The 21,081-nt window shown below is 55.1% G+C and overlaps 3 protein-coding genes across 3 annotated transcripts; 2 read left to right on the forward strand and 1 right to left on the reverse strand.

Annotated features, from left to right (window-relative positions):
• Positions 1 to 77: 77 nt before the first annotated feature.
• Positions 78 to 3,011, reverse strand: EAH_00028290 (hypothetical protein, conserved; the record flags this gene model as incomplete). The annotated part of the gene is made up of 9 exons (XM_013396338.1): positions 78 to 233; positions 417 to 536; positions 733 to 784; positions 951 to 1,055; positions 1,159 to 1,202; positions 1,399 to 1,522; positions 1,724 to 1,833; positions 1,930 to 2,053; positions 2,850 to 3,011. Coding segments are annotated over 9 exons (997 nt in total), but the record flags the coding sequence as incomplete, so codon positions are not given.
• An 857-nt stretch (positions 3,012 to 3,868) lies between these two features.
• On the forward strand, positions 3,869 to 4,081 carry EAH_00028300 (hypothetical protein; the record flags this gene model as incomplete). The annotated part of the gene is made up of 1 exon (XM_013396339.1): positions 3,869 to 4,081. The coding sequence occupies one exon, from the start codon at positions 3,869 to 3,871 to the stop codon at positions 4,079 to 4,081; it is 213 nt and encodes a 70-aa protein (XP_013251793.1).
• Positions 4,082 to 10,796: 6,715 nt separating this feature from the next.
• Positions 10,797 to 20,984, forward strand: EAH_00028310 (hypothetical protein, conserved; the record flags this gene model as incomplete). Its single annotated transcript, XM_013396340.1, has 1 exon — positions 10,797 to 20,984. The coding sequence occupies one exon, from the start codon at positions 10,797 to 10,799 to the stop codon at positions 20,982 to 20,984; it is 10,188 nt and encodes a 3,395-aa protein (XP_013251794.1).
• Between the last annotated feature and the right edge of the window lie 97 nt (positions 20,985 to 21,081).

Below are 21,081 nucleotides of genomic sequence, written 5' to 3' on the forward strand. Positions count from 1 at the left end.
CCCCGCCCCCCCCCCCCCCCGCATTACCCCGTATCGCGCAAACCCTAAACCCTAAACCCTAAACCCTAAACCCTCACTTTTGACTCCGTTTTTAGCAACAGAATGAAGGCTGTTGGGAGCGACTCCTCCCGCCTCGGGATCGCCCCACGAAATCAACTCCCACGATGTCTGCGTTGTGGCTGTCGCTTCCCGCTGTCTTGCTGCTGCTGCTGCTCGCTCGTTGAAGCGAACCACTGCGCACAAACCCTAGACCCTAAACCCTAAACCCTAAACCTTAAACCTTAAAGCGTAAACCCTAGGGAGCATTGAACCATGCACAACTCCGTGCATATACACGCAAAAAGACAGATAGTACTCTCCAACTGACAGCTGCTTAGGGTTTAGGGTTTAGGGTTTAGGGTTTAGAGTTTGCGGACTCTTAACTCCTGATGACAGACGATCTTTAACCTCTTGAAAAGAAACATAATCTGATGATGTAAAACCCTCGTTGCAAAAGGGGGCAGAACTTGTGCTGGTCCCCCACACTGCCAACTCCCCTGCAGCAGCGCAAACCCTAAACCCTAAACCCTAAACCCTAAACCCTAAACACTACACCCTAAACCATAAACCTTCTACGCTGGAGGAATAGAATACAAAGAAACTGCAGCACGTGCAAACCGAGCTACACAGAAACCCCTTGCAAACCCTAAACCCTAAACCCTAAACCCTAAACCCTAAACCCTTGCGCCTTACCTGAAGTGGATATAGCAGCAAAGCAAGTCCTCTCAGCCCATATGGAGGCCGCCTGAAGCCACATACACCGACAAAAAAGCCTTAAACCCTAACCCTAAACCCTAAACCCTAAACCCTAAACCCTAAACCCTAAACCCTAAACCCTGACCTCTAAACCCTTAATCCTAAACCCTGAACTCTAAACCCTAATCCCTAAAACCTAAACCCTAAACCCTTACCTGGAACGCTGCAGTGTTAACACGAGCTGGAAGGACGATGCCCTTTCCCCAGGAGTAGACGGTGCCCCCAGCTGTCATAGCAGCAAACCCTACGTCGGCTGCGATCTGCCCGCACAAACCCCAAACCCTAAACCCTAAACCCTAAACCCTAAACCCTAGACCCTAGACCCCAAGGCAGGTGCCGTTCGTGTGCGGGGTTGTAACGCACCAGTTCAGAGCAGTCGCTGGGCTCCGGGGTTGGTAATTCTCCTCCTGCAAAACCCTCCTCGCCCTAAACCCTAAACCCTAAACCCTAAACCCTAAACCCTCAAAAGCCTAGCCTGGGCCCCATACTCCGTTTGACTAGCTTGAAGCTGCAGAAGCCCTAGGGAAAGAAAAAACCCGTATCCGGAAACACCGAAAGGACCGCTGCCTCCCCAAACCCTAAACCCTAAACCCTAAACCCTACCGACTGTGGTGTCTCCCCAAGCAAAGACAGATCCGTTGTGCAAAAGAACAGCAAAGGCCCCTGTTGTTGCAGCGATGGTTTTCACGCGTTGACTCCTTGAGGCATCGAACCTGCCCAGGCCGTTCTGCAGCACCCCAAACCCTAAACCCTAAACCCTAAACCCTAAACCCTAGGTTGAGCCGGCCTTGAACAGCAAGCGAGAACGGGATAAGACTCGCGGGGAGCCTAAACTTCATCCGGAGTCGAAGCAGAAACCCCAAGTCTAAAACCCTAAACCTTACCTGCCCTCCACCTAAACCCTAAACCCTAAACCCTAAACCCTCACCTTGACTTCAGCCGTCATTTCACCGCCTTGCAATTCTTCGCCCATAGCCAAGACGGTGCCGTCAGTAAACAAAAGAGCAAACGAAGTGCCCTTAGGGTGGCAGGAGATCCCTGCGCACATCACCCTTAAACCCCAAACCCTAAACCCTAAACCCCAAACCCTAAACCCTGAACACTAAACCCTAAACCCTAAACCCTAAACCCTACCTGCCATCATGACTGAGGCAGGCCTTTCTTGATTTAGGGTGTCGTTTAACTCCGTGATTCCTATGCAGCCCTTTGACTTCGCATTGCTGCAATATACCTTCGCTGGGAAGCTGGAGTTCCTTGCCTGCACAAACCCTAAACCCTAAACCCTAAACCCTAAACCCTAAACCCAAAAAAGCTTAAACCACCGACACGCGGCATGCATTGCGGGGAGGACAGAAGAGCCATGCAGGGCGCTGCTATTCTCGATTCTAGAGCAGATGGGAAGCCTAAGAGCAAGGGTTTAGGGTTTAGGGTTTAGGGTTTAGGGTTTAGGGTTACTGTAAGGCCAACAGTGTAGACGAAGGTGTCTTTCCCTCCACAAACAAAATCTACTCCCTGAAAGACAAGCCCCAATACACTTCACCCCACTTAATACCCAGCTAGCTAGCTAGCTAGCTAGCTAGCTAGCTAACTAGCTAGCTAGCTGTGGAAGCAACGAGGTCCAGCAGCAAACCCCGCTTGCAAAGATAAGCGGACTTAGAGGAAGGAGACTGCAGCAGCAGACTGCAGCAGCAGCACCAGCAAAAACAGCAGAACGAACCAGCAGCAGCAGCAGCAAGACAGCAAGACCAGCAGCAGCAGCAGCAGCAGCAGCAGCAGCAGCAACACCGCCACCACCACCACCACCACCACCAACAGCAGCAGCAGCAGCAGCAGCAGCAACAGCAGCAACAGCAACAGCAGCAGCAGCAGCATTTGAGTCTACCTCCGTGACATATGTTTTATTGCTTCCAGTCCAGGTGCCGGTGTCTCTCTTCCCTGAATTAATTAAAGTCGTAGGCTGCGATGTTTGCTGCGGTGTAATCAGCAAAGCAACAGAGCCCGCTGCAGCAGCAGCAGCAGCAGCACACGCAGACACATCAACACAACAAATCTACCTGCTGCTGCTGCTGTTGCTGCTGATCGTGCTGCTGATGCTGCTGCTGCTGCTGCTGATGGAGGTGCTGTTCATTATGCTGGTGATGCTGCTGTTCTTGTTGGTGTTGCTGCTGCTTCTGCTGCTGCCGCCCCGTTTGCTGCTGCTGGCAGCCTGCAAACATTGCTGCAGCGACTTCTACGACGGCTAGAGCCACCGCTTCAGCTGCTACTGCTACTGCTGCTGCTGCTGCTACTACTGCTGCTATTGCTACTCCTGCTGCTGCTGCTGCTGCTGCTGCAGCTAAAGCCTAACCATCAGTGAACCAGACATTAGATATATAATTTGTTGGTGAAATGCTGAGGTAGTCTTTCACTCCAGCACTCGAGAATACAGTTCCGCTCGTAGACATAGCTGCCCTGATGCAGCAGCAGCAGCAGCAGCAGCAGCAGAAGCAGCAGCAGTAGGCAAGGATGCAACAGGCACGGAAGCAACAATAGTGGTCGCAATAGTCAGCACGCCAGTGGGCGTAGCAGCAACAGCAGCAGCAGCAGAACAGCAGCAGTACAAGCGGCAGCAGCTGCAGAAGCAGCAGAAACAGCAGCAGAAGTAGGGGCAGAGACTGCAGGAATAACATCATCGACACCAGCAGCAACAGCAACAGCAGCAGCAGAAGGCGCAGCGACACAGCAGCAGCAGCAGCAGCAGCTACAGCAGCAGCTACAGCAGCAGCAGCAGCAGCTACAGCAGTAGCAGCAGCAGCAGCTACAGCAGCAGCAGCAGCAGGTTGGTTACTGAATGTCTGAGTCTGCAGCATCAGAGTGGATGAAGAAACTCTTTGTGCTTTTAATATGCGAGGTGTAGAAGGGCTCTTCTCCTCCACTAGCATTCATCAAAGAAGAAGAAGGAGCTGCTGCTGTCTCTGCAGCAGCAGCAGCAGCAGCAGCAGCAACAGCAGCAGCAGCAGCAGCAGCAGAGGCACAAGACAAATATAAACAAAGAAAAAGAGGAACGCAGCACGCGAAATGAAGAGACAGCAGAATGTCGGTGAGCAAACGCGCAGACACTGCAAGGCCTGGAGACCAGCAGCAGCAACAGCAGCAGCAACAGCAGCAACAACAACAGCAGGAACAGCAGCAACGGAAGCAACAGCAGCAGCACCAAAAGCAGAAGCAGCAACAGCAACAGCAGCGACAAAGACAGCAGGAGCAAGAGCAACAACAGCAACAGCAACAAACGCAACAGCGGCAGTAGAAGCAGCAACAGCAACAGTGACAGCAGCAGCAGCAGCAGCAACAGCAGCAGCAGCAGCAGCAGCAGCACCAAGAAGCGTGTCCCAGGTGATGTCTGAAAACTCTGTAAGAAAACCTCCTGCAGAGGCCCCAACCACTTGCTGCGCGTTGCTTTGCTGCACGCCTGCGAAAACCCTAAACCCTAAACCCTAGACCCTAAACCCTAAACCCTAGACCCTAAACCCTAAACCCTAAACCCTAGACCCTAAACCCTAAGCCCTAAACCCTTAGAGGACTTGGCTGGTTAGGTAGATATAACAAGCAGCAACCAGAACAGATAAATAAATAAATAAATATACGTATATATAAAATATATATACGAGCAAACAAATAAACAAATAAACAAATTAACTAATTAAACTAATTAAATTAATTAATTTACTTAAATTAATTAATTTAATTAATTAATTTAACCAATTTAATTAATTTAATTAATTTAATTAATTTAATTAATTTAATTAATTTATTTTTAATTTATTTTTAGTTTATTTTTAATTAATTTAATTAATTTATTTTTAATTTGTTTCTTTCTTACAGTCGAATTGTCCCTGAAGGACCCTCATGGCGTTGGCAGCAGATGGGCATATCTCTCCGCACTGTACATACACCCCAAACAGCAGCAGCAGCAGCAGCAGCAGCAGCAACAGCAACAGCAGCAGCAGCAGCAGGAAGAAGTACGACACAACACATCAGCAGCAGCAACAACGGAGACAGCAATACATACATACGGAGGCAGTAATACAAACAACAGCAACAGCAGCAACAAAAGAAGTAAACAGCAGCAGATACACCGCAAGGAGCAGCAGCAGAAGCAAAAAGTAACAGCAGCAGCAACAGCAGCAGCACATACACTGCAGAGACAAACAAAAACAAATAAGGAGGCGAACAGAGACACATAAAACAGAGACAGAGACAGATGGATTGAAGTAAAAACAAAGAGAGATAAAACAATAAATAAATAAATAAATAAATAAATAAATAAATAAATAAATAAATAAATAAATAAAAGAGAGAGACGGATGAAGAAGTACACAAAGAAATATATACTCAAACCCAAGCATTCATATATATTAATATATATATATATATATATATATACGTATATATAGATACATCTACATAAATATATATTTATATATATATATATGTAGATAAAATAGACAAAAAGTAGAGAGAAATACAGAGAGAGAGAGAGAGAGAGAGAGAGAGAGAGAGAGAGAGAGAGACATATGAAGACACAACAGGGACAGAGAAAAGAGACAGAAGAATACCCTAAACCCTAAACCCTAAACCCTAAACCCTTACGGAGACAAATGCATAGCCGGAGGAGTCCGCAGCAGCCGATGCTTTTCCAGCAGGCAGAAACTTGCAGTTTTGTTTGTCGTTACCTACACTCCAAACCCTAAACCCTAAACCCTAAACCCTAAACCCTAAACCCTAGTCCTGAGTATACATTTCTTTCTCTTGAATCCGCATGCAGTTACTGACCCCAGGCTGCTGTTTTGTTGCTGGGGTTTTGCTGCTAAGGGTTTAGTGTTTCTGCTTGTCATCGTCCAGCGTTTCCCTAGGGTTTAGGGTTTAGGGTTTAGATATAGGGTTAAGGGCTACGGGTTTAGACTACGATGTTAGGTTTCAAGACTAAGGGTTCTTCAGCGTTTCCAATCTAAAACGAAGGGGTTATTATTTAGGGTTTACGGTTTAGGGTTTAGGGTTTAGGGTTTAGGGTTTAGGGTTTAGGGTTTACAGAGGGTCGCGAGTGCAGATTTGCAGCTCCATACAGAGGAACAGGAATTATTTCCTGACTTCCACTCCGCCGATTTTATTTTTATGAATCCAACGCTGCAAATTAACTCCTCGCGGCTGTTCTCAAATACTTCGTAAGCTGCAGCAACAGCAGCAACAAGGGTTTAGGGTTTAGGGTTTAGGGTTTAGGGTTTAGGGTTTAGGGTTTAAAGGGAAAGGAGCGCGAAGCGAGGAGGCAGCAGGGTCGAGAGTCGGTAGTTGCCTAGGGTTTGTACAGTGCCAACTGAGGTTTAGGGTTTAGGGTTTAGGGTTTAGGGTTTAGCGCTCAGCGCTCTTTAGGGTCCACAGCCCCCATAGGGGCTGCTAAACCCTAAACCCTACACCCTAAACCCTATACCCTAAACCCTACACCCTAAACCCTAAACCCTAATCCCTACACCCTAAACCCTAATCCCTACACCCTAAACCCTAATCCTTAATCCCTACACTCTACACCCTAAACCTTAAACACTACCCCGTACACCCTAAACCCTAAACCCTATACTCTAAACCCTAAACCCTAAACCCTAAACCCTAAACCCTAAGCACGGGCCTACAAAGGGTGCGGAGCACTTTGTTTTCTTCTCCATCTAAACGCAGCTGCAGCGCCGACGTCGGAATTTCATTTGGTGCATGCAGCCGCAACCCTTGGAGTCTGCTGCTGCTGCTGCTGCTGCTGCTGCTGCTGCTACCGGCGGTGATGGTACTGCTGTTCTCGCTGATGTAGCTGCTGCTGTTGTTGTTGCTGCTGCTGCTCGTGCTGGACGCAGCTAAGGAGAAGTTGTTTAGGCTGCGGTGTAGTCCGGTTGCTGCTGCTGCTGCTGCACACAGCAGCAGCAGCAACAGCTGCAGCAGCAGATTCCTCTTCGCCATTGTAGCTGCTGCTCGTTAACGGCTATCAAAATCCAGCAGCAGCAGCAACGGAGCAGCAACAGGAGAGCAGCAGCAGCAGCAGCGGCAGGTGCTGCTCATTTGCATGTGCAGCAGCAGCAGCGAATTTGCTGCTGTTGCTGCAGCTGAAAATCAACTTGCTGCTGTTGTTGCAGCTGAAAACCAACTTGCTGCCGTTGTTGCTGCTGTAGCGGAACTCAATCTTGCTGTTGTTGTTGTTGTTGCTGCTGCTGCTATTGCTGCTGCTGCTGCTGCTGCTGCTGTCCCTTGGGGAGCGAACGCCGAGTGTGCGGTGTGCGTACACCGGAGACGGAGCAGCAAGCAGAGGCTTCTGCTGCCTCCCGCTGCAGCAAAATATAAAAGCTAAGAAGCGTTTGAGTAGCACTTATCTAGCAGCAGCAGCAGATGTTGCTGATGTTGCTGCTGCTGCAGTTAAGCTGGAGGCGGAGACCGATCCGGTGGTCGGAGAGCAACGTGCTGCTGCTGCTGCTGTTGCTGCTGCTGCTGCTGCTTGCATTAAATGTCTTGGCAGCACAAATACTTACAATAATGCAGCAACAACACTGTAGTATAAGTAGGTGTAAGAAAAAGGAGGTGTTTACTGCTGCTGCTGTTGCTGCTACTGCTGCTGCCGTGCCTCACTGCTCTCGAGTCGATGGCCCATCAGCAGCAGCAGCAGCAGCAGCAGCAGCAGCCGCAGCAGCAGCAGCTGCTGCTGCGGCTGTTCACTCTATGTTCCCTTAGTTAGATAACAATAGAAATTATAAATTCTTTTTATTTTTGTTTTTATATGATTTTATCAACAAGGTTTGTATGTACGTGTCTTCGCAGCACTTGCTGCAGCAGCAGCGGCAGCAGCAGCAGCAGCAGCAGCAAGGACGCCTGGGGCGCGGGCAGCAGCAGCAGCAGCAGCAGCAGCAGCAGATGTGGGCAGCGCCTTCTATTGCTATTTTAAAATTCTTTTTAATTCAAATTTGCTTTTTTAATTAAAGACCGAAGAATTGCCTTCTAATAGCAGCACCAACGCGTGACGCTGCTGCTGCTGCTGCTGCTGCTCAGCTGCTGCTGCGGCGCTGCTGCTGCTGCTGCTGCTGCTGCCTGCAGCAGCAGCAGCAGCAGCTGCCCCTGTGGGGTACAGCCCCAAGCAGCAGCAGCAGCAACAGCAGCAGCAGCAGGCGCATGAAAGGCCGCGTTTGTTATAAAAAACATTTATTTTTCTATATTTTCTTGTATTTATAGCTGCCTATACACCGCAAACGCCCGGTGCAAAGGCGCGACTGAAGATGGTGGGTGGCTCTGCTGCTGCTGCTGCTGCTGCCGCTGTTTCTTTTCTGAGCATCCCTTCGCCTTTCTCTCTTGGTTTCACCAGTTAAATACGTTTAAAAGTGCAGTTTTGCTGCTGCTGCTGCTGCTGTTGCTGCTGCTATGGCGGGTGTGAACGGCCCAGCAGCAGCAGCAGCAGCGGCAGCAGCAGCAGCAGCAGCAGCAGCAGCAGGCTCTGATGAGGGTACATAATTCCCTCCAAGGCATTTGAAGGCTCTTTGAATCATCTTTGGTTTATTTGTTGCATCTTCCGTTGAGGCAGCAGCAAGCGCAGGAGCAGCAGCAGCAGCTGCTGCTGCTGCTGCTGCAGCGGCAGATAGCAGCAGGAGCAGCAGCAGCCGCAGAGAAAACCTTTACTCGTTTCATTTTTTGTGCTGCATTGGAAGCTGTGCGATATACTCTGCTGCTTCTGCTGCTGCTGCTCTGTTGTTTGCGTGGGGAGGGCTATCAGTATCCACTGCATGCGCTGCTGCTGCTGCTGTTGCTGCTGCTGCTGCTGCTGCTGCTGCAGGGTTCGATTAAGGGTTTGAATCTGAAGAAGAGGCTGGGGAAGAAGCAGAAGCAAAACCGCCAAATCCCCCATTGGGTTAGGATGAAGACAGATTGCAAGATCAAGTAAGCAGCAGCAGCAGCAGCAACAGCAGCAGCAGCAGCAGCAACAGCAGCAGCTGTACGATCACTTATGGTGCGTGTTGTTACTCCTGCTGCTGCTGCTGCTGCAGGTACAACAGCAAGAGGAGGCATTGGAGACGTACGAAGCTCGGAATGTGAAGCTTCGCTTCAAATATCTGCTGCTGCTGCTGCTGCTGCAGCTGCAGCAGCAGCACCGACAGCTGCAGCAGCAACAGCAGTAGTAGCAGCAGCATGAGGCGGCACATCTTTCAGTGTTGTCGCTCTCTTAAAGACTGCAGCAACGCGAATAACAGACTGCTGTGCGTTTTGCTAGAGGGTTTAGCGAGGGTTTAGGGTTTAGCGAGGGTTTAGGGTCTAGCTAGGGTTTAGGGTCTAGCTAGGGTTTAGGGTTTAGCAAGCTTTACTGGGAGCTGCAGAGCCCCGATAGATGAATGCTGCTGCTGCATCTACTAGAGGTGCTGTTGCTGCTGCTGCATCTACTAGAGGTGCTGTTGCTGCTGCTACGGCAGCTACCGAAGCTACTGTTTGCTGCTACAGCTAGCATTGAACCCGTTGCTGCTATCTCCAGCGGATCTGCTGTTGCTGCTGCTGCTGCATTTGGCAGCAGCGCTACTGCTGCTGCAGCTAACTAGGCTACTAGGCCTGTGTGGGGAGCAGCAGCAGTGCTCTGCATGCACAAAAACAATCCATCAGGTGTACGTACACCTCAGCCACACTGGAGAGGGCCGTGCTGCAACAGCTGCTGCAGCTACTTCAGCGCGCTGCTGCTGCTGCCTGCAGCCGCCTGTTGCAGCAGCGTGTTGCTGCGGCGGGATGCTGCTGCTGGTGGTTGTCTTGCTGCTGCTGCTGCTGTCTACGAATCATTTGTGCTGCAGCAGAACAGCCTATACAATAATTTGCTGCTCCAGCAATCACACACATCCGGAACTGTGCATGCGGGGCAGCAGCAGCAGCAGCAGCAACAGCAGCAGCAGCAGTAACTGCAGCTATAGAACATGCTAGTACAGAGCAGCAACAGAAACAGCAGCACACACTGCAGCAATAGCAGATTGCCTTCAGCCTCTGGGAAGCAACAACGTAGAGAGGAGAACAGCAGCTAAAACAGCCCTAGCGACAGCAGCAGCAGCAGCAGCTGCTGCTGCTGCTGCTGCAGTTAGAAATGAAGTAGCAGCAATACGTCTCAAAGCAGCAAAAGCTGCTAAGAAATTTTTACTAAGGATATAATGGCTAAGAAAAGTTTAAAAAGTGTGGTTGCTTCGTAGAACCGCAGAAGACCTGCAGCAGCGTGCTGCTGCTGCTGCTGCTGCTGCTGCGGCTGCTGCAGCAGCTGCCAGTAGCCGCAGCAGCAGCAGCAGTAGCGGCGCCTCCTAGAAAAGGCAAGGGTTATTTTGTATGCAGCGAAGATATCGTTTCTTGCTAATCTTCTTGTTTAGCTGCAGCAGCACAGGAGCAGCCTTCCTCGTGTTGCTGCTGCTGCTGCTGCTGCTGCTGCTGCGCGCAGGCAGCAGCACAAGCAGCAGCTACTGCTGGAGCTTTCTCCTGCACACCTTCTGCAGCAGCAGCAGCAGCTGTTGCTGCATTCTCCTTTTTAGCCTCCCCACAGGAGGCAGCAGCAGCAAGCCGCAGTAAAACTGCGGCGTGCAACACTGGTGCTGCTGCTGCTGCTGCTGCTGCTGCTGCCCTCCAAAACGCATGCGCTATCTCCTGCACAAGTCTTATACTGCAGCGGGAGGTGTCCTCTGCAGCAGCAGCAACAACCGCTGGTGAGATAGCACTTAAGCCCTCCGCCGCAGCAGCAGCAGCAACAGCAACAGCAACAGCAGCAGCAGCAGCAGGGGGGCGACCAACCGCCCATCCTGCGACCTGCAGCAGTGAGGTGTATGCGTGTTTAGCTTATAAGGACAGCAGCACATATTGCTGCAGTGGCTTACAGCAGCAGCAGCAGCAACAGCAACAGCGGCCGTGTGCTGACTTGCCTAGCAGCAGAAACAGCTGCAGCAGCAGCAGCAGTAGCTGCAGCTGCTGCAGCAGCAGCAAGAGGCCTAGCCATGCATGTAGATCATTCAGCAGCCTCTATTTCTTTTGAGGGGGAAGCAGCAGCAGCACAATCAGGTGTATGTGGAGCCGCCCCACAAGCCGATGAAGTGCAGCAGCTGCAGCAGCCGCAGCAGCAGCAGCAGCATCAGCTGCTGCTGCTGCGGTCGCCGCTGCAAGGCCCACAGGGGCAGCAGCAGCATGAGGTTCCCGATGGTGCAGCAGTAGCATCAGCAGCGGGAGCAGCAGCAACAGCAGCAGCAGCAGCAAGCGTTGCAGCTGCAACACCGCACAACGGCAACTGCGCCGCCTACTCCTTGCCAGCTGCAGCAGCTGCAGCAGCGAAAGTCACAGCAGCAGCAGCAGCAGCAGCAACAGCAGCAGCAAGGAGGGAGTGTGGGGAGGGGTTTGCAGGAGAACCGCTTCCTTCAGTTTGTTTGGGGGCGGCAGCTGCTGCCTCACCACCGTCGGGTGCAGCAGCAGCAGCAGCAGCAGCAGCACCCGCACCAACAGTCGAAGCGCCTGCAGCAGGAATGCCTGCAGTACCAGCAGCAGGGACGCCTGTAGCAGCAGCAGCAGCAGGAACACCTGTAGCAGCAACAGCAGCAGCTGCTGCTGCTGACGATCTGCAGCAGCGTCTTCTTCCTCCAAGAGTAGACAGCTCAGCCAATGAAGCAGCAGATTCTCTTGCTGCTGCAGCTGCTGCTCCTGCAGCTGCTGCTGCCTCCACAGCAACTGCAGCAGCAGAGGAGTTTGGTGCAACACCAGCAGCACCAGCAGCAACTCCAGTAGAAGCTGCAGCCGCAGCTACAGGTTCATCGCTTGCTGCTGCTGCTGCAGCAGCAATTCCGGTAGAAGCAACAGCCTCAAGCCAGGCAGCAAGTCAAGCAGTAGCAAGTACTGCTGCTGCTGCATCAGAAAGCCCTGGGGCAGCAGCAGCAGCAGCAGCACCTGCAGAAGGTGCAATAGCTCCAGCTGAAACACCTGCAGCAGCAGCTGCTGCTACACTGCCGCTGCCTCGCCGGCGCAGCAGAAGCAGCAGCAGCAGAAGCAGCAGGAGCAGCAGCAGGTGCCAGGCGAGCGCCAGCCCTGGGAGCAGCACAAAAAGCAGCAAGTTACAGCAGGCGCAACAGCAGCAGCAGCAGCAGCCTGATGCAGACGGAGCAACTGCGTTGGTGGAGGGCCCAACTGCTGCTGTTGCGGTTGCTGCTACTCCTGCTGCTGCTGCGTCAGGCACAGCAGCAGCAGCAGCAGCAGATAACGCAGCAGCAACAGCAGATAACCCACCAGCAGAAGCTTCAGAAAACTCAACAGCAGCGGAAGACGCATTACCGGCAGCAGCAGATGGTGCAGCAGCAGCAGCAGATAGTGCAGCAGCCGTAGCAGCACCAGCAGAGACTCCAACAGCAGCAGCAGCAACAGATAACACTGCAACAGCGGCAGCAGATAGCGCACAACCAGCAGCGGCAGATGACGTACAAGCAGCAGATAACGCAGCAGCAACAGACAACGCGGCAGCAGCAGCACCAAGTTTGGACGTCACCTGTGTGAATGCTGCAAGTTCTGCTGCACCAGCTGCGGCAGCAGCAGCAGGAGAAACAGCAGCAGCAGGAACGGAAGCAGCGGCAGCAGCTGCGGATGCGAAGGACAGCACTGCATGTTCTGTTGGGGACTGCAGCAGCAGCAGCAGGAGCAGCAGCAGCAGCAGCAGCAGCGCAAGCGACTGCAACGCAAGCGACCGGCAGCGGCACACAGGGGGTAGTCTCATCTCTTTGGCGCAGCAGCAGCAGCAGCAGCAGCTGGAGCAACAGCAACAGCAGCAGCAAGAGCAACAGCAGTCCGAGCTGCAGCAGCCGCCGCAGCAACCGCAGCAGTCACTGGCGCCGCAGCAGCAGCAGCTGCAGCAACAGGAGCAGGAGCAGCAGCAGCAGCAGCAGCAGCAGAAGCCATTCCGCATCAGCAGCACACAACAGCAGCTGCGCGCTATCCTCCTATCGTCGTTAGCAGAGCGACAGCAGATGCAGCAGCAGCAGCAGCAGCAGCACAGTAAGAGAGGGCAGAGATGGCAAGAACAAAACGGGAAGCAGCAGCAGCAACAGCAACAGCAGCAGCAGCAGCAGCAGCAGCAGCTACTGCTGCTGCAGCAGCACGGGTCCCTGCGTTCTCCCCGCGGCCGCTGCAGCAGCACTGAGAGCAGCCACTGCGCCGATATCCCACAGCAGCAGCAGCAGCAGCAGCAGCTACAGCAGCACCAGCAGCTGCAACAACACCAGCAGCTGCAACAGCATCAGCACCATCAGCATCATCAGCAGCAGCAGCTACAGCATCAGCAACAGCTACAGCAGCAGCAGCCGCTACAGCAGCCGCAGCATCAGCAGCATCAGCAGCATCAGCAGCAACAACAGCAGCAGCAGCAGCGAGGACGTGGCTCTGTGCAGCAGCTTCGACAACCGCAGCAGCAGGTGCTGCTGCCCCCCGCTGCTGCTGCAGCAGCAGCTGCAGCAGCTGCTGCTGCCGCTGCTGCAGCAGAACACCCTGCAGCACTTGGGGGAGTTCTTCGGGGTTCGCCTGAGGCGTCTATCCAGCTGTATCAGCAGCAGCAGCAGCTGATGCAGCAGCAGCAGATGCAGCAGCATATGCAGCAGCAGCTGCAGCAGCAGCTGCAGCAACAGCAGTTGCAGCAACAGCAGTTGCAGCAGTTCCAACGCCAGATGCAGCTGAAGCAGCTGCCGCAGCTGGATGTGCAACAGCAGCACCATCCGCAGCAGCAGTTCTTGCTGCAGCACCACATGCAGCAGGAGCAAGGACTCGCAACCGGAAGCAGCAACAGCAGCAGCAGCAACAGCAGCAGCAGCATTGGCAGCAGTAGCAGCAGCGGCGTCCCCGCGCTCGTTTGCTCATTACCTGAGGGTGCAGTTGGCGCCTCAGCAGCAGCTGAAGCAGCAGCAGCAGCTGCTGCTGCAGCAGCAGCAGCCTCGGGGCAGCATCTGCATGCGCCTCCCCCACAGCAGCAGGAAGACCGGTCTGTGGGTGTTGCTGCTTCTGGGGTTGGAGGGTGTGAAGCAGCAGCAGCAGGAGCAGCAGCAGCGACAGGAGCAGCAGGAGCAGCAGGAGTAACAACAGCAGCAGCAGCAGCGGCAGCAGCAGCAGCAGCAGCAGGAGCAGCAGGTGCAGGAGGAGGGGGTGGTGGTGTTGTGGTGCCTTCAAGCAGCAGCGGGCAGATAAGCCGTTTGCTGCTGCTATCGGAGCATTTGCTGCAGCAGCTGCTGCAGCAAGTAACCCCTACAGCAGCATCCCGACAAGAGAAACGCATGCTTTATAACACCCTTGCTCATTTCGTCTCATATGTTTTAGGCGGAGGGGCTTCTCTTCATTTAGCTGGCAGCACAGCATATGATGTTGATGCAGCAGGGAGCGACCTGGACGTTGTGCTGCTGACACGAGGGTTTGCTGCTGATGCTGTGGGGGTGCTGCAGCACCTACGCAGCACAATTGAAGATGTACAGAAACAACTCTTAGCAGCAGCAGCAGCAACAGCAGCAGCAACAGACTCTCCTAATCCTCCCCCTCACCACCCACACCATCAGCAGCACCAGCAGCACCAACAGCACCAGCAGCACCAGCAGCAGCAGCAGCAGCAGCAGCAGCAGCAGCGGAGTGAATGGCCGCTGCTGCTGGCTCGTGTGCAGCTAGTAGAGAGTGCTAGGGTGCCTATATTAACTCTGCGTACACCCGGCGGATCAGTCGTCTGCGATGTATCTGTAAACACAAGCAACAGCGTCTGGCACAGTGAATTCTTTGGCCTGCTGCTGCAGCAGCAGCCGCACCTCAGGCCTCTGATGCGTTTGCTGAAGGTGTGGGCACGCAATCGTCGCCTCCCTACAATGAAGGAAGGGGGTCTGCCTTCGATTGTCTGGATGATCCTTGTTGCATTTCTTTGCAGGGCTTCAGCAGCAAACACCAGCAGCAACAGCAACAGCAGCAGCAGCAGCAGCAGCAGCAGCGGTGGCGCCAGCAGCGCGACCACCACCACCAGCAACGGCAACAACAACGCAGCAAATGCTGGAGGTGCAAGCGGTAGAAATGTGCTGCAGCAACAACACAATCAACATCCACATACTAACGCTGCTGCAGGCTTCAAGGGAGACGCAGCGGCAGCTGCTGCTGCAGCAACGACAGCACTGGCGACTCCATCTCCAGCGCCAGCAACGGCAACAGCAGCAGCCGCAGCGGCAGCAGCGGCAGCAGCAGCAGACGGCCCAAAGACGCTGCTGACGCAGCTGCTAGGGATACCAGAGCCTGCGCTTGCTGCGCTGCACCCGCTGCTGCTGTCTTTGCTGCGGTTTTTTAGGGCGCTGCGCTCGCGAGCAGGCTTAAGCCAAACCCTTTTCATTGTTGCTAGTCCTGCTGCTGCATCTGCTGCTGCTGCATCTGCTGCTGCTGCTGCTGCTGGCGGCGGCGTGGGTGCTGCAGCAGACTCACCACCGGCAGCAGGCGCAGCAGCGGGAGACACAACAGGAGCAGCAGGAGGGGGTGTTCCGGGTTCCGGTGGTGCTGCTGCTTCTGCTGCTGCTGCTGCGCTGCTGCAGCAGCAACTCGTTTCAGGGGCCCCCAAGAACATGCAGGAGACAGCAGCAAAAATACTCTCCGCCTACGGGCACGGCGGTGTCTGGGAGTCTCTCTTATCTGTTTTTGATTCCCCGCGTGCTTCTACTTTTGCTGCTGCTGGGAACACGCAGGCAACGGCAGCCGCCGAATCCGCCAAGGCATTCCTACAAAGACAGCAGCAGCAGCAGCTGCAGCTGTCAGGAAGAGCAGCAGGGAGTGGTGCGCTACAGGAGCTGTTGCTTCCTGCTGACGCTGCAGCAGGTGCAGCAGCAGCAGCTGGAGCAGCAGGTGCAGCAGCAGCGGGGGGAGTCGGATCTGGTGGCAGTCCTCCAGCTGTTGCTGCAGCTTTGCAAGCATACGGGTGTCCTCCGGGTGTATCTCCAGCAGCAGCAGCAGCAGCAGCAGCAGCAGCAGCAGGTGTTGCTGGAGGGGACCCCACAATAGATATGGCTGCGCGTGTCAGCAGCGGCACCTGGCTTGTTTATCGTTACGAATTATGCCGCAGCAACTATTTATTAGACAGCTATATTAAAGCTTTGTTTCGCTTCTCTTTGCTGCAGCAGCTGTTTCATTCTCACAGTGTGAGTCAGCAGCTGCAGCTGCGGCTGCAGCAGCAGCTGCTGCTGCTGCAGGAAAGACGCACCCGCAGCAGCACTCCAGCGGGCATGCCTCAGCAACAGGTCCCATCAGCAGCAGCAGCAGCAGCTGCTGCTGCTGCCGCTGCTGCTGCTGCCAGCAAACTCCCTGCACTCCCTATGGCGCCCCAGGAGCTGCAGCAAGAACTTCACAGCATCCGAAGAGATTTGCTGCTTGGAGTTGCTGCTATATTCGAAGAGATACAGGATGATCGCTATTTGCTGCCTGTGCTGCAGCAGCCGCCGCAGCCGCCAGTACCGCAGCAGCAGCTGCTGCAGATGCAGATGCAGCAGCAGCAGCAGCAGCAACAGCAGCAACAGCAGCAACGGGAGGGACCGGCCTCGCCGCCGTCTGCTTGGGGGGCTTCGTCCTATAGCGACAGCAGTAGCAGCAGCAGCAGCAGTTGCAGCAGCAGCGGCTCAACCGAAACAGGAAGCGGAGGCACGACCGCAGCAGCAGCAGCAGCAGCAGCAGCAGCAGCAGCAGCAGCAGCAGCAGCAGCAGCAGCAGCAGGAGCTTTGGATGCGTCTGCTGCTGCAACAGGTTCATACGGCGGCTGTCGGAGCGGCGAAGCCTGCTCTTCTTCTGAAGGAGCAGAAGCAAAGGAAGGAGCAGCAGCAGCAGCAGGAGCAGAAGCAGCAGCCTCAAGCGGATCATCAGCATCACAATGCGTGAGCGGAGCAGCAGCAGCAGCAACAGCAGCAGGAGGAGCAGCAGCAGCAGCAGCAGGAGGAAGCGTTGCATTAGAGTTAGAGTATGTATCACCAGTAGGCAAGGAAGGCAGCACTTTTCTTGTTGCTGCACTTGAAGGGCATTTGCTGCTGCTGCGCTCGCACCGCTGCTGCCAGGAAGGCGGCTGGTGGTCGACCGAATTTCTGTCAAGAAGAGATGTTAGAACTACAGTACACGGAGATTTGTTTTTGCTGCTGCCGCTGCAGACGATACGCCGAGCCTTGCAGTCTCCCTGCTGCTGCAGCAGCAGCAGCGGTAGCAGCGGTAGCAGCGGTAGCAGCGGCGGTAGCAGCTGCTGCTGCGGAACCGGCAGTGAAGGGTGCAGCAACTGCAGCAGCAGCAGCAGCAGCAGCAGCACATGCAATGCTGCACCAGAAACACACGATCTGCAGCAATCTCCAGATGTCATTCACCAGCAACAAATGCAGCAGCAGCAACAAATGCAGCAGCAGCAACAAATGCAGCAGCAATGTTGTCGGTGTTCTTGTGCTGCGCATGCACAGCTGGCGCAGGTATATGAGGAGCAGGAAGCAGAACTTACCAGCAGCCGCTGCAGCGCAGCAGCAGCAGCAGCAGCAGATGATAACTGCAGCCAGCTGTTTGACTGCAGCAAAAGAGGAGCAGCCTTGCTGCTTCCAGTTGTGCTGCGAGACAAAACAAATGTTTTATTTTGCCCGTGTAATTTTGTTACAAGATTAGCGGTGCTGCGGCCGCAGCAGCAGCTGCAGCAGCAGCTGCACCTGCTGCACCAGCAGCTGCTGCAGCCGCTGCTGCACCTGCTGCCAGCTTCTCTTGCTGCTGAGTGGAGCAGAGACTGCATCAACGGCGGCCCCTTCTTGCTGTCTTCTACAGAGTATGCTCGGCTGCGTACACTTCAGCGCATTGCTGCTACAGCGCCTTGGTGGTATGCAAGAGCGCAGCAGCTGTATGAGCAGCAGCAGCAGCAGCAGCTGCTGCAGCAGCAACAGCAGCAGCAGATGCTCCTGCAGCAGCAACTCAAGCTTCAGCAGCAACTCCAACATCTACCCGCCACCCACATGCACCCGCAGCAGCAGCAACAGCCACAGCAGCAGCCGCAGCAACAGCAACAACAACAGCAGCAGCAGCAGCAGTACCTGCAGCAAAGGGTGCCTCTGCAGCCCCTCGTCAAGCGGTGCAGATACTGCAACTATAATGGGTTATCTGCTGCTGCTGATCTTGTGAGGAGCATTGAACAGACGGTGTATGCTGCGCTGCATCGCTGCTGCTGCTGCAGCAACAGCCCTTTCCCTCCTGCGCCCGTACCCGTGGATCCTGCTGCTGCTGCTATTGCTGCTGCTGCTGCAGCCAGCAGCAATCTCAGACAGCCGCTAGATGCGGAGCAGAGACAGAAGGCCCTTGCTGCTGTTACTGCTTTGATTGCTGCTGAGGAAAGGTGTGAAGCAGCGTTTGCTGCTGCTGCTGCTGCAGCGCAGAGCAGCAGCTGTATGGGTATGCTGCTGCAGCAGCAACACCTGGCAGCGCAGCAGCAGCAACAGCTCCTGGTGCAGCAGCAGGCAGCAGCAGCTGCTGCAGCAAGACTGCATGCATCGGGCCTGTCCCGTGCTGCAGCTACACCCCAAAGTGTTTTATCTGTTCTTAACTCTTTTGCTGCGCAGCACCAGCTGTCTTCTCTGTCTCCGCAGCAGCTGCTGGTGCCTCCCTTCATGCAGCAGGTGCAGCAGATGCAGCAGCAGCTGCTGCAGATGCAGCAGCGCCTCATAGGCATGCCGCAGCAACCCCGCCTGCAGCAGCAGCAGCAGCAGCACACGCAGCAGCAGCACATCCTCATGCAGCAGCACCAGCAGCAACAAAGATTCCCCCAGCAGCTCCCACCATACACGCAGCCGCCGCCGCCGCAGCAGCAACAGCAGCTGCAGCAGCAGCCGCAGCAGCAGCAGCTGAAGCCAAGGCAGCACCAGCAAGATCAGCCACACAGGACTGATCAGGAGCAGCAGCAGCAGCAGCAGCAGCAGCCGCAGCAGCAGCAGCAACAGGTAATGCTGCAATTGCAGCACTACCACCAGCCTCAGCATCAACAGCAGCAAGGGCAGCAGCAGCAGCAACTCTACCGACCGCCTCGCTCCATAGACAGCAACAGCAGCAGTAACAGCAGCAGCAGCTACAACGGCAGCAGCAACAACAGCAGATTCGAAGAGAGCAGCGCCATATGCGGCAGCAGCAGCAGCAGCCGAGCTGCATGCATAGGGAGCACCCCAGCTGCACTAGGCCTGCAGCAGCAGCAGCAACAGCAGCAGCAGCAGCAGCACAAGCAGCAGCAGCAGGTGCTGCTGCAGGGAGACGAAGACTTCATCTCCATCGATCCGCCCGTTACAGAGAGACGCAGCAGCCTCTACAGCTACAGCAGAAACAGCAGCAACAGAAGCAGCAACAGAAGTAGCAACAGCAGCAGCAACAGCAGCAACAGCAACTTAGCGGGGCACGCAAACAGCCGGAGCAGGCCTCAGCGTGGCCAGCAGCAGCAGCAGCAGCAGCAGCCGCAGCCGCAGCAGCAACAGCAGCAACAGCAGCAGGCGCCATCACGCCGCTGGTGTGACAGCGTGGAGGAGATGTCTGATGGTGGTTACTATGCCCCGCAGCAACAGCAGCAACAGCAGCAAGAGCAACAGCAGCAGCAGCAACAGCAGCGGCAGCAGGAACATCAGGAGGTTCCTGCTCCTCCTGCCGGCGCTGCTGCTGCTACGGCTGATGCTGCTGCTGCAGCAGATTCCTCCGTGCAAAGCAGCATCAACGGCAGCAACAGCACCGGAAGCTGCAGCAGCCGCAGCAGCAAAAGAAGCAGCTTTGCTGCTCCAGCAGCAGCAGGCAGCAGTTGCTCAAGCGACGCCTCAGTGCCGCCGCACGCCTCAACCGCTGCAGCTGCTGCTCCTGCTACTTCTACGCCTGCTGCAGACGGCGAGCCGGCTGCAGCAGCAGAGGCAGCAGCAGCAACAGCAGCAGCAGCAGCAGCAGCAAGGAGGAGACAGCCTAGAGACCGCATTCCCTTAAAGCATAGAGCAGAGAAGCAGCTGTATGTGCCTGGGGCGTTGCGCCGCCAGCGGCAGGAGCTGCTGCAGGGTCCAGCTGCTGCTGCTGCTGCTGCTGCTGGAGGGGAAGCAGCATCAACTGCTTCTGCTGCTGCTGCAAGCAGCACCAGCAGCACAAGTAATGGCAGCAGCAACACTGCAGGGCCTCTGTTTGCTGCCTCCGCTCCTGCAGCTGCTGCGCCTACTAATGAAGAAGTCAGAGAAGCTGCTGCTGCACAACGAGCAGCAGCAGCAGCAGCAGCAGCAGCAACGCTTAAGAAGGAAGAAGCCCGCACCAGCAGTAGTAGCAGCAGCACCAACAGCAGCAGGGACCGAGACATGCTGCAGCAACGACAGTGGCTTGTGGAGCAGGTCCAGTGGCGTGCTTTCAGTCGTAGCACTGCTGCTGCTGCTGCAGCAGCAGCATCACCAGCAGCAACGACAGCTGCAGCAGGAACAGCAGCAGAGTCGCCTGCGCCATCGCCAGCAGCAGCACCACCAGCTTCTGCTGCTCCTTCGGACTCGGGAGGTGTGTCTCCAAGACCAGAGCATACAGCAGCAGCAGCAACAGCAGCAGCAACACCATCTGCTGCTGCTGCTGTTGCTGCAGATACAGCGGGATGTAAGAGAGACACCTCGAAGGGAGAACGCACTAACACCAGTGTCCAAGGCAGCAGCAGCAGCAGCAGCAGCAGCAGCAATGGTAACCAGACGCGTAGCAGCCATTCTGCCGTAGGTGCTGCTCCTGATGCAGCAGCAGCAGCAGCAGCAGCAGCAGCAGCGCCAACAGCTGCAGCAGGGCAGACTATGACACGCCTCCTGCTGAACCCAAGCGAAGAAGGCAGCAGGTGGAGTTGCAGCAGCCCATACAGCAACAGCAACAACAGCAACGGGCGCAGCAGCAGCAGCAGCAGCAGAAGCGGCAGCAGCAGGCCCTCCAGAAACAGCACTTCCCGTCTAAGCAGCAGCAGCAGCAGCAGCGCGAATAAAGGTCAAATGAGGCTGCTGCATGTTGCACTGAACGGCATGCGTCGCTGCGACAGAAGCAAGCCTAGCCCCACACAGCTGCAGCAGCAGCAGCAACAGCAGCAGCAACAGCTGCAGCAGCAGCTGCAGCAGCAGGGGCGAGCCCTCCCCCTCCACCCCGAGTCTGAGGCCTCTCCTAAAGAGTCAGAGGTTTAGTACTGCTTGCAGCAGCAGCACCATCACTTGCTGGTGCTGCTGCTCCTTCTGCTCAGTGAAGCAGAAGGTGTGCTGCTGCAGCTGCTGCTGCTGCTGT

The sequence above is a fragment of the Eimeria acervulina genome, genomic scaffold (assembly GCF_000499425.1).
Source record: "Eimeria acervulina Houghton genomic scaffold, Eah_scaff248, whole genome shotgun sequence".
Lineage (NCBI taxonomy): Eukaryota > Apicomplexa > Conoidasida > Eucoccidiorida > Eimeriidae > Eimeria > Eimeria acervulina.